This window comes from Dreissena polymorpha, chromosome 15 (genome assembly GCF_020536995.1).
Source record: "Dreissena polymorpha isolate Duluth1 chromosome 15, UMN_Dpol_1.0, whole genome shotgun sequence".
Lineage (NCBI taxonomy): Eukaryota > Metazoa > Mollusca > Bivalvia > Myida > Dreissenidae > Dreissena > Dreissena polymorpha.
Genome location: NC_068369.1, coordinates 44,172,433 through 44,185,783, shown reverse-complemented (window position 1 = coordinate 44,185,783; position 13,351 = coordinate 44,172,433). Strand labels below are relative to the sequence as shown.

Sequence of the window (13,351 nt, the reverse complement as noted above, 5' to 3'; positions counted from 1 at the left end):
CAATCCTCACCAAACTTGGTCGCAAGTTTATCTAAATGATCTCTAGGACAAGTTTGAACATGGGCCATTCCGGGCCTAAAACTAGGTAACGGGGTCACTTAGTGCGTTCTTTAACATTCAGCATGCAGTCCGCTCTCTAATTCAAGTAGTTTACATCCGATGTTCACCAAACTTGATCAGAAGTTTTATTGAGATGATCACAAGGCCAAGTTAGAACATGGGCCTTTCTGGGTCAAAAACTAGGTCAAGGGGTCACTAAGTGCGTTTTTAAAATTGAGCATGGTGTCAGCTGTTTTTTGTGAAGCAGACATGCAAAATATTATGTGTCAATGCGCTATGTGGGGGTACTCGTCATGTCTGTGACAAAGCTCTAGTGTTATTTTACTTTACATTTGTTAAGATGAGACTAGATTCGAGTTAAATGCTTCATTTCCGACCCTTAGATACTGATGAGCAGCAAACAGCATAAAACCTGAACAGACTGTGAATTACTCATAGACTTTTTCACTTTGCTTCTGAGTGGAAAAGTGTTTAAGTATAGAATTTTTCCATTTTTGGCATAAGTTTTTGCATTAGTTCCCAAGTCGCTTGGATCTGCCAAGCTTAACTAGAAAAAATATTGTGAACTGGTTAATTGACATTATTTGACAGTAATACCAGTTAAACATGGCATGTTATTTAGCCAAAAAGATGTAATTGATATCGAGATAACCTAAGGACTGGTAGGTCCAGCTTTGTTGTCAACTTGGGCAATATCATTAAGATCTTTTCAAAGGGACCAAGTACTGGTTCTTCACAGGAAGTAGACTTGACAGTGTCTCTTTAAGCTAAAAACTGAAAATGCAGCGGAGCTGATATAAATAGGATTGAATTGACCATATTTTTCTTGATCTTTGATGAACAGGGTTTTGAGGACCAGATGAGAAACTTTGAGCTGGATACTTTCAACAGTCGAGGTCAGGACCTTTACAGGCAGATCATGACCAAACACGCCTGGGTACACAGTCCTACCAAAGGTACAACAAGGTCAAGGACATTTCGGGTCTCATATGAGTTGTCAGTGCACACAAACATTCAGTCTAACATACTTAACATTTGTTGCTTTTTTTATCAAGACTCGGTCGTTTGTGTGGATGGCAAACTACCATTTACTTGAGAGGTATATTCTGTATTTAATTGTCTAGTTACAAAAAAGAAACTATTATTATACCCCCACAAAGGAAGTTTAGGGGGGTATATAGGAGTGAACTTGTCTTTCTGTCGGTCGGTCCGTGTCCGCTCTCTAATTCAAGTAGTTTTCATCCGATCTTCACCAAACTTGGTCAGAAGTTGTATCTAGATGATGGCTAGGCCAAGTTTGAACATGGGCCTTGCCGGGTCAAAAACTAGGTCACGGGGTCACTTAGTGCGTTTTAAACATTCAGCATGTTGTCCGCACTCTATTTCAAGTAGTTTTCATCCAATCTTCACCAAACTTGGTCAGAAGTTTCATCCAGATGATTTCTTTAACATGGGCCATGCCAGGCAAACAACTAGGTCACGGGGTCACTTAATGCCTTTTAAACATTGAGCATGGTGTCCACTGTTTTTTTGTGAAGACAACATGCTAAATATTCTGTGTCAATGCGGCATGTGGGGGTTTTCATCACGTCTGTGACAAAGCTCTAGTTTGAATAGCTCCTTAACTTTATTTAATGTTACTTGCAGACACTGATGACATAGTTAAAGACATAATGTTTATACATTTATGTAAATTAACGCTGCATATGAATGAAATAATAAAGATAACTCAATAATTTTTAAAAGTGAAGTATTCTCTAATTGTTAATGACTTCAAGATAATTTGTGAAAAATAGACATACAACTAAGATTACAGACACATTTTATCTATCTCTGATGTTGAAATAGTGCAAGTTAGGGATGCAAGAGGTTACAAAAAACATTAACCGCTTAACCTTAAGTAGTTAAAATGTTTAAGTATACGTTAACAATGTCAAGCCGCTCGTACATGTGCTCTCTATAGAAATGAAAGTAATTTTAAATCGCTTGCGTTGATAACATGTCTGTTTCTTAATAAAACGTATTGTAATATTTATTTAAATAATTTTGTGAATGTTTGCTATATACATGTGTATTGTATTTATTTTTCCTGCGTAAAGAATATGAGTAAAAACTTTGAGAATTACACAATGTTCATTCTCGTGTCATCAACTTAATTTCGGTTGGGCCGTTGACATTAAGTTCGCGTCGTACAGCTCACAAATGGTGTGTTTCTTGGTTAATTCTGTTTTAAGCTCACCTGTCATGAAGTGACTTGGTGAGCTTATGTGACCGTGTGATGTCCGGCGTCTGTTTTGCGTGCGTGCGTGTGTCCGTCAACAATTTGTTTGTGTAGACAGTAGAGGTCACAGTTTTCATCCAATCTATATGAAATTTGGTCAGAATGTTTATCTTGATGAAATCTGGGTTGGGATTGTATTTGGGTCATCTGGGGTCAAAAACTAGGTCACTAGGTCAAATAATAGAAAAACCTTGTGTTCCAGGTAGACAATAGAGGTCACAGTTTTCATCCAATCTTTATGAAATTTGGTCAGAATGTTTATCTTGATGAAATCTGGGTTGGGATTGTATTTGGGTCATCTGGAGTCAAAAACTAGTTTACTAGGTCAAATAATAGAAAAACCTTGTAAAAACCTTGTGTAGACAAAAGAGGTCACAGCTTTGATCCAATCTTAATGAAATTTGGTCAGAATGTTTATCTTGATGAAATCTGGGTTGGGATTGTATTGGGTCATCTGGGGTCAAAAACTAGGTCATTAGGCCAAATAATAGAAAAACCTTGTGTAGACAAGATAGGTCTTAGTTTTCATCTGATCTTAATGAAATATGGTCAGAATGTTTATCCTGATAATAACTGATTTTGAATCGTTACAGGGCTCCCGCTGCCGTTCGCTAGATTCGCCAATGGCGAAAATTTAGCAAATTCAGGGAATAAAATAAACGTTTGGCGAACGATTTTTTTCTGACAAATGCCGTCCCAGATAATAAACTCTTTCAGCTGTAGACTGTGCTTCAATACATCGCCGTGTTATTGACCAGAAAAATTGATAGGCAGCCGGCATTAACACCGGTCAGAACCAGTCATCGAGACAAAGGAAAATGACTGGTGTGAAAACAAAACAATGGTGTAAGCGTACATCTTATCAGCTTAAATAAACAATAACTGATTAAAGATTAAAGATTGCTGCCAATTTCAATCAATTTGAGTAAAAGCCCTTTGCGAATTATCAACTTAGTCATACAATGAACGTAAGTTGATAATTGATTTTTATTTTGAGAAGTTCGTAATGTTTGTAATGATTAAAGGCTAAATGTGTTACAATTGTGAATGAGAATAGATGAATGGGTATAAAACCCTTGACATTTTCGGCGAAAGTGTCGGAAATTGTGACTGCCATTATGGCGACCATAGGCAATAAGCGTCCTTTGGACTCTGACGAATCTAATGACTTGGTCTAAAAAAAAACAAATCTGATAATAGATCATTCAAAGATGTTTGGCTTTCGGAACTCAAGTGGTTATACTATAATGCAAAATCAAAAACGATGTATTGCAAAATATGCATACAGTTTCAATAATCAAATTCATTCACTTTGGGTGTAGTATGTTGAAAAAAGACAACATTTCAAAACATGAAAAATAAAAAGGTAATAAAAAAGAATGACAAATTGACAATCAATATTAAAATGAATATACATGAACAATTGTTATACATGTATTATTAATAATATATTAAAAATAACAATAATATTCATTATAAATATATATTGACACTTTTCAAAATGAGCTTTTTGTTTTGAAATTTAGCATATTTAATTTTGTTTATTTGAGTTCACAAAGAGGCCTCACAAGCTTGAAGTCTGAAAACATCAATGACAAATGCGCAGGCTTCAGCAATATCCAAAAGTGAAGAGGCTGTAGTGTCTGCTATGACTAATATGTACTTTGCTGCACAACATACTCTCACATCATCTCTGGTTCCAGACCTGAACAGATTGTGTGTCTTGCAGGTAAAAAAATAAAGAAAACATCTTTAAAACAAATTTGATTTGTTTTAAATTGATTGATAAAATTTGATTTTGTTTAAGTTTGCTACAAATATTGAGCAAAATATACTTGAAATCATAAATTATATTTTCAGGATGCAAATTTGTATTAATATATTTTCAGGGTGCAACCCAGCTCAATGACCTTCGAGTTGACAGCCACACGTCATATGAACACAGCTCCAGTGTGTCGGAATTTCAAAATTGTATGGCAGACGTTCTGAGGAGTGATCTTCTCCAGAAGATACAGACATCATGCAAGTACAGTATTATGATCGATGAGAGTACAGACATTTCAGTGAAGCAAAATTTAGTGACCTATGTTTTGGAAACTGATGAGTTTGGTATGGCTGAACTTCAAAGAGCAAATGCAGAGAGCATATATGAGAATGTAGTTAATTTGCTTGGTAGAAAGGGAATTGACATTCAACATCTCTCAGAAATTCTATTTAAATTGAAAACTTGGAGAACTTTTTGATTTTGTCCACAGACAGCCCACCAATGGAAAAGTTTGATTTCAAACGTGCTTTCAAGATTTGGGCTGGATTAAAGTTGAGGCGGATTATGGCCTTCTGCTAAAATGTATGTTCAGGATATCATGTGCTCATGTAATGTAAATTTATCATGTGCTTATTTTATGAACATGTGCTTGAGTTATGATGTGTGTACTTCTATAAATAGTTTGTTGTAAACTGTTTATTTTTGTTATGCACACGTGATGATTATAGTAATAAACATATTAAAGGGGCCTTTTCACAGATTTTGGCATATTTTGAAGTTTGTCATTAAATGCTTTATATTGATAAATGTAAACATTGGATCTTAAAAGCTCCAGTAAAAAATCAAGAATAAAATTTAAAAAAGGAAAAAAAAGTAGCCGGTACCAGGGCTCGAACCAATGACCCCCGGAGTCCTGGAGTTAGTCTGAAGTAAAAACGCATTAGCCCTCTCGGCTATTCCGCCGGATATACCAACGCTTTATTTTATACCTTATATAAGCAATTTTCGTAGTTTCGTAAATTTAAACGACAACAACAGAACTCTCCAAATTATTCAATCGTTTCGCGTTGCAATGCTTTATAATTTTTAGGTTTTCAAATAGTCAAAAGATACATAAAATGACTATATTGGACTATGGTAAATGTTCAGTAATACTGTTTCCTCACAAATATATTAACTAAAACGATAATTTGCGAATCTGAAACAACTTTTTTCAATTTTGTCAATTTACCAAACCGTGAAAAGATCCCTTTAAAGGTTTTATTTATAGTTCCTTCTTTTAAACCCCTTAGCCTAGACTTACAACAGGTGGTTCCTTATGCTTTGCTAAAACTTTGGCTACAGTTTCTAAAATTTGGCTTCACAAATTACATTTGGCTAATGTTGGCTAAAGCAATTTTTGGGCCAGGGGGAGCCCTGATCGTATATGGGTCATCTGGGGTCAAAAATTAGGTCACCGGGCCAATGCTAGTAAAACCTTGTGTAGATGAAAGAGATCACAGTTTTCATCACGTCTTAATGAAATTTTGTCAGAATGTTTTAATTAATGAAATCTGGCTTGGGATTGTATATGGGCTGATAGAATTTAAGTTGATGTAGCAAGGTTAGTCAGATGAGCGATTCAGGGTCATCATGTGATGTGGCAAGGTTAGTCAGGTGAGCGATTCAGGGCCATCATGTGATGTGGCAAGGTTAGTCAGGTGAGCGATTCAGGGCCATCATGGCCCTTTTGTAATTTTATTGTAAATGTTTATTTATTAAATCAGTTTAATTTTTTGCTTTCTTAAATGAAACTTGCCTCAGGCGGTAGTGGAGGCATTGTGGATGAAGTAAATTACTAACAATGATTTTAGTTTCTGATAGAACATATAAGACGTTAACAACAACGTTGACAAGATTTTAACTAAGAATGCAATTCTTTATAAAACTGTTTCTTATAAAAACTTTATTTTTGTGAGCAATCGGTGTTGGATATTGGTTAACAAAACATCAAAATAAGCCATCCAATGTCTCAACTGAATTTTATCGCGAATTCTATAAACGTGTAAAATGGCGTCTTCTCTAATAATGGCCCCCACTCCCCGCAGTTCGCTAGCTGAATTTCGCGAGTTAAGCAAAACTAAAGTTCCAATTAACAAAACATACCCCCTTTCTGTGACCACTAAGGTACTGATTTATTGCTTTATTGCCATTGTTGTTGACACGTTATATATTACCGTTGATGGTGCGGAATGTTGCTCTTACTAGTCGCCAGTGCAAATTGGCAGTTTGTCGCGCGCAAAACGTAAATCGTACGAATTGTATCATGAAAAAGAGAAAACAATATTTCAAGAAAAAAGAATACTAAAATTATTTTGTCAGGTTAACCTTTTCCCAAAAATGTAAACGGTAAATTGGTCATTTCTGTAGATGAACCGGTTAATCTCTTGCATCCCTAGTGCCTAGTAAATGTGCAGGTTGCTGCGTATGCATATAATTACACATGCATGTTGTTTTATATACCTTTGATTACTTGCATAGTTTGTTTTGTGTGCATATAATAACACATGCAGGTTGTTGTGTATGCATATTTTATACATGCAGCTTGTTGGGTATGCATACACATGCAGGTTGTTGTAAGGGCATATAATTACACATGCAGGTTGTTGTAAGGGCATATAATTACACATGCAGGTTGTTGTAAGGGCATATAATTACACATGCAGGTTGTTGTAAGGGCATATAATTACACATGCAGGTTGTTGTAAGGGCATATAATTACACATGCAGGTTGTTGTAAGGGCATATAATTACACATGCAGATTGTTGTAAGGGCATATAATTACACATGCAGGTTGTTGTGTATAGATTTAATTACACATGCAGGTTGTTGTGTATAGATTTAATTACACATGCAGGTTGTTGTGTATAGATTTAATTACACATGCAGGTTGTTGTGTATAGATTTAATTACACATGCAGGTTGTTGTGTATAGATTTAATTACACATGCAGGTTGTTGTGTATGCATTTAATTACACGTGCACATTATTATCTATACATATAATTACACATTCATGTTCTTATCAATAAATGCATGTTTTTATATATACATATAATTATAAATGCATGTTGTTATCTATACATATAATTACACTTACATGTGGTTATCTATTCATATTATTACACAATGCATGTAAGTACATGTGCATATTGTTTGGTATACATATAATTACACAATTCATGTTATTACAAGTGCATAGTGCTTGGTATACAATTAATTACACAATGCATGTAATAGCTCATACAGATTGTTGGGTTTATATACGAGTCGCGTCCTGAGAAAACTGGGCATAATGCATGTGCGTAAAGTGTTTCCCCAGTCCGCATAGGCTAGTCAGGGACGACACTTTCTGCTTTTATGACATTTTTCATTTCAAGGAAGTCCCTCCTTACCAAAAATCAAGTTTAGGCGAAAAGTGTCGTCCCTGATTAGCCTGTGCAGACTGCACAGGCTAATCTGGGATGACACTTTACGCACATGCATTAAGCCCAGTTTTATCAGAACATATATACTCATATATACACATGTAGGTATGAAATCGGATGACGACAGTCTGCTAGACGACATGTCTAGTAGCGAGGACAAGAAGAGGTCTACTGGGGACTCCTGGGGGAACTCACGTCTTCCACCCTCCCTGCAGCAGTCCAGATCTCCCAACAAGACACCAAGCCCAAACAAGACACCCAGTTCAGCCAAGACATCTAACAACGCCACACCTGAGTCCTCCCCTGTAAAGGGACATGTACGTATACACTACTTTTATACATTGCTTTCTCAATATTATGGAGTACTCTTTGTTGGAATAAAAGTATGTCAGATGTGAATAATATAACAAATGTAAAGATGAATATTCCATTTCAAGTATAAATTATGTCATATTAGCTGTACAATTAGGAGGGCCCCCTTCTTTTCTCCTTTTCTCTACTTTTTAGATCAAATATGTCATTAATAATTCAAGCTCAATCTGTACACCCATGTCTGGGGGTCAACTTTATGCTCTAATAATTGTTAACGTCCAAAATCTTCATCACACTGTTTCTACACAGGTTTTCAATTGAAACTCCACAAATGTGTTCAGGGTCATTGTATGCGGCCACTGACAGGTTATGTATCTCACCAGCAATTAAGCAGAAATTTGCCCCATTTTTGTACATTGAAAGTTGGTTAAGGTAAATGTGAACCATCTCACTGCGCCTGATTGTATTATGTAAAATTCAGGTTAATGTTAGCCTGCAACAACTCAGTATTTCTATTTCTACTACAGATATGCATTTAAATCTCTTTAATGGATGATGTTTTTCATTATTAACAACCAGTTCATAACAGTCATAAATATCATAAATAACAAGCATTTGTAAATAACAAGCAATCATAAGTAACAAACAATGTTATATTACAAACATAACAATGACACATAACAAACAACATGAACAATAAACAATGATCAATAACCAACAATGATAAATAACAATCAAAAAGAACACAAAATTAAATTTACAACCAATGATAAATACTAACCAATGATAAATAAACAACAATAGTAAATAGCAAAAAAATGATACATAACAAACAAACAATTATCAATGACATGTACTGATAAATTACAATGATTAATAACACAAGAATGATAAATAACACACAAACAATGATAAATAACAATCATACATGACAAACAATGATAATTTTTCTTCAATGTTAGGACTCTGAGTTGCTTCGAAGGCAGGCCCTGGAAAGACGGCTTGAGGAAGAAGAAGCCAAGAAGATGGAAAAGGCGCGCAAAAAAAAGAAGATCGCATTCTGACATGGTGGTACGCACTGTATTCTGGGGCTGTAGTACGCATTCCTGGTTTGTTGAAGCGGTTGGCACTTATGGCTTAAATGAATGTTGTAGGAGAAAGACAATCGGTTGAGATTAGAAGGATATTGAAAAGTGGTATGTGCATTGAGCATTCCTGGGGGACCAAAGGATAACTTTCAGTTGTCGATTTTTTATGCCCTCGGATTGAATGATCGGGGGTGTATTGTTTTTGGCCTGTCTGTCTGTCATTGTGTGTGTCTGTTACTAAACTTTAACCTTGGTCATAACTTTTGCAATATTGAAGATAGCAACTTGATATTTGGCGTGCATGTGCATCTCAGAGCTGCACATTTTGAGTGGTGAAAGGTCAAGGTCATCCTTTAAGGTCAAAGGTCAAATATATGGCTTCAAAGCGGCGCAGTAGGGGGCATTGTGTTTTACAAACACAGCTCTTGTTGACTATGAAGCAATTTATTTAGCATTACTCCTCATTATTAAGTTATCATGTTATACTACTTACCCATTAATCTGCGTCTGAAAAATGCTTAAGTTATGAATCATCAGTCCTATGTGCCTGGACCAAGTTGCTGGAAACTTAATCAGCAAACAAAGCAGACAGACAGACAAATTTCAGATGTTTGTGAAAATTAATAATACATGTAACTTTCTTACCAAACTATAAATTGCTAGTTCAAACCATATTTTATTTTCATTTCACAAATAAAGGTTTATTTTTTTTATCTTTTAATAACTTCATCCAAAAGTACATGGTTGATCACTTTTTTCTTTATTAGAATGTCAAAGTTTTCAGGAATTGGTCTGATTTTTGAAAGAAAATCCTTGTTGTATTGATGTTGATTATTCTGTGCATTAACGATGGATGCAATGTAACTATTCAATCAAGAATTTTCGCAATGTGATAAACTATGAGTTATAGTACTGTACATGTTTGAAACCTGATTGATCTATGCAAAGCTAATGTCAATATGCAGTTCTATCGGTATATATGAGCCACGTTCTGAGAAAACCGGGCTTAATGCATGTGCGTAAAGTGTCATCCCAGATTAGGCCTGTGCAGTTCGCACAGGCTAATCAGGGACGACACTTTCCGCTTTTATGGTATTTTTCGTTTAAAGGAAGTCCCTTCTTACTGAAAATCTTGTTAAGCATTTTATCCCATCATCAGACGTGCATTGTCGAAATAAACCACTGTGGAATAAATTTTCCTCTATTTCAGCAGTGCTGAAATATAGCTGTCACGCGCGGCGGAGAATGGTCATATTACTCAGAATCAACTATAAAGTAATCATTTTTAGTAAAATCGAATCAGATTCAACAAAACAAACAATTTGATACCAAAATGTAATATATTTTTAACACATAATGCAACTCAAAAAGCAAATAAACATTATTTACAAATATTAAGTGCGCGTACTCGTGACGTCATTATTAACTCGTCATACGACACAATGCATGTTGTTTCACGCTAAAGATGCAGTTGTTAAGTGTCTTTTTTTGCATTATTTCTTAAAAAAAGGGGACGTAGAGGTATGATAAACAGAAAAACAGGTTAGTTACCGATCTTTTTGTAATGTATTAGGCTCGACACGATTAAAATAATGAAACAATGTTTGCTTAAAATAACTTTGGGATTTTCCGTCTAGTTCGATTTTCCTATTCTATTTTTAAAGAAATAATTTACGACTAAGAAAATTGATGGGATAAATGGAATACTAGGTCGGTGCCGAATAAAGCAAAGTTTATCTTGCTCGGCACGAAAATCTGAACCACACGCAAAGGCTTGTGGTTCAGATTTTCTAAGCCTTGCAAAATAAACTTTGCTTTATTCGGCACCGACCTAGTATTCTCTTTTTATCCCATCATCAGACATGCATTGTCGAAATAAACCACTGTGGAATAAATTTTCCTCTATTTCAGCAGTGCTGAAATATAGCTGTCACGCGCGGCGGAAAATGGTCATATTACTCGGAATAACTATAAAGTAATCATTTTTAGTAAAATCGAATCGATTCAACAAAACAAACAATTTGATACCAAAATGTAATATATTTTTAACACATAATTCAACTCAAAAAGCAAATAAACATTATTAACAAATATTAAGTGCGCGTACTCGTGACGTCATTATTAACACGTTGATGACCATACGACACAATGCATGTTGTTTCACGCTAAAGATGCAGTTGTTAAGTGTCTTTTTTTCCCATTATTTCTTAAAAATCGGGGACGTAGAGGTATAGTAGTTCGATTTTTCTATTCTATTTTTAAAGAAATAATTTACGACTAAGAAAATTGATGGGATAATAGAGAATACTAGGTCGGTGCCGAATAAAGCAAAGTTTATTTTGCGAGGCTTAGAAAATCTGAACCACGAGCCTTTGCGTGTGGTTCAGATTTTCGTGCCGAGCAAGATAAACTTTGCTTTATTCGGCACCGACCTAGTATTCCATTTTATCCCATCATCAGACGTGCATTGTCGAAATAAACCACTGTGGAATAAATTTTCCTCTATTTCAGCAGTGCTGAAATATAGCTGTCACGCGCGGCGGAGAATGGTCATATTACTCGGAATCAACTATAAAGTAATCATTTTTAGTAAAATCGAATCGATTCAACAAAACAAACAATTTGATACCAAAATGTAATATATTTTTAACACATAATGCAACTCAAAAAGCAAATAAACATTATTTACAAATATTAAGTGCGCGTACTCGTGACGTCATTATTAACACGTTGATGACCATACGACACAATGCATGTTGTTTCACGCTAAAGATGCAGTTGTTAAGTGTCTTTTTTTCCCATTATTTCTTAAAAATCGGGGACGTAGAGGTATAGTAGTTCGATTTTTCTATTCTATTTTTAAAGAAATAATTTACGACTAAGAAAATTGATGGGATAATAGAGAATACTAGGTCGGTGCCGAATAAAGCAAAGTTTATTTTGCGAGGCTTAGAAAATCTGAACCACGAGCCTTTGCGTGTGGTTCAGATTTTCGTGCCGAGCAAGATAAACTTTGCTTTATTCGGCACCGACCTAGTATTCCATTTTATCCCATCATCAGACGTGCATTGTCGAAATAAACCACTGTGGAATAAATTTTCCTCTATTTCAGCAGTGCTGAAATATAGCTGTCACGCGCGGCGGAGAATGGTCATATTACTCGGAATCAACTAAAGTAATCATTTTTAGTAAAATCGAATCGATTCAACAAAACAAACAATTTGATACCAAAATGTAATATATTTTTAACACATAATGCAACTCAAAAAGCAAATAAACATTATTTACAAATATTAAGTGCGCGTACTCGTGACGTCATTATTAACACGTTGATGACCATACGACACAATGCATGTTGTTTCACGCTAAAGATGCAGTTGTTAAGTGTCTTTTTTCCCATTATTTCTTAAAAATCGGGGACGTAGAGGTACAGTAGTTCGATTTTTCTATTCTATTTTTAAAGAAATAATTTACGACTAAGAAAATTGATGGGATAAATGGAATACTAGGTCGGTGCCGAATAAAGCAAAGTTTATCTTGCTCGGCACGAAAATCTAAACCACACGCAAAGGCTCGTGGTTCAGATTTTCTAAGCCTCGCAAAATAAACGTTGCTTTATTCGGCACCGACCTAGTATTCTCTAAATGCCCAGTTTTCTCAGAACGTGACTCATATTAATGTAAACCAATGTAAATATACGATCTTGCTGTTTATTCATGTTTAACAAAAATTGTTATTTATTTCATTTGTTTATGTATTTCTGAAGTCCTTGATTTGACTTAATTTGCAAACATGTTTTGTTATGCATGGACTATTTGATTATCATGTTGAATTTCTTTTTATTTAAATACTGAAATAAATGAATTATTTAATTTTGTATTTCTTTTGTATATTTTGAGAAATTATATTTGGAATTGTGTTGCTCATTTTGCAATATAATATTTGGTAAAAATAAATTATCTACTGTTTTATATGCAAGTGCTCATTGTGAGCTTTCATAATCACCCTTTTCTTCATGTCCGTTTTTACTCACATAACTTATGCTCTTTAACTGCGATGCAGATTTTTATTCAAATAACTAACGTTCTTAAACTATTAAGCAGGTATTCACTCAAATAACTAAATCTCTTTAACTATTAAATGGATATAGAAAAACCTTGTTAACACTCTAAAAATCACAGTTATTGTCCAATCTTCATGAAACTTGGTCAGAACATTTGCTCTGATGAAATCTTGGATGAGTTCAAAAATGGTTCCGGTTTGTTGAAAAACATGGTTGCTAGTGGCTGAGTCATTTTTCCTTATATTGCTTTAGTAAAACCTTGTTAACACTCTTAAAGTCTTAAACTTGGCTGCCAGGGGAGGGACAGATCACCTT

At 34.9% G+C, this 13,351-nt stretch overlaps 1 protein-coding gene and 1 long non-coding RNA gene across 2 annotated transcripts in view; both read left to right on the top strand.

Moving 5' to 3' along the window:
• Positions 1–10,891, top strand: part of LOC127859899 (non-homologous end-joining factor 1-like) — a 29,050-nt gene extending 18,159 nt beyond the window's left edge. The window contains exons 6-8 of the mRNA XM_052397502.1: positions 905–1,016; positions 7,679–7,890; positions 8,848–10,891. Of these exons, the coding sequence (XP_052253462.1) occupies positions 905–1,016; positions 7,679–7,890; positions 8,848–8,949 (426 nt within the window). The 3' untranslated portion in view covers positions 8,950–10,891. The remainder of the gene's footprint in view (positions 1–904; positions 1,017–7,678; positions 7,891–8,847) is intronic.
• Positions 10,892–11,407: 516 nt separating this feature from the next.
• LOC127859911 (uncharacterized) lies at positions 11,408–12,845 on the top strand. Its single transcript, XR_008039526.1, has 2 exons — positions 11,408–11,802; positions 12,401–12,845. It is a non-coding gene; the product is annotated as an uncharacterized LOC127859911 (long non-coding RNA).
• The last annotated feature ends 506 nt before the right edge of the window (positions 12,846–13,351 follow it).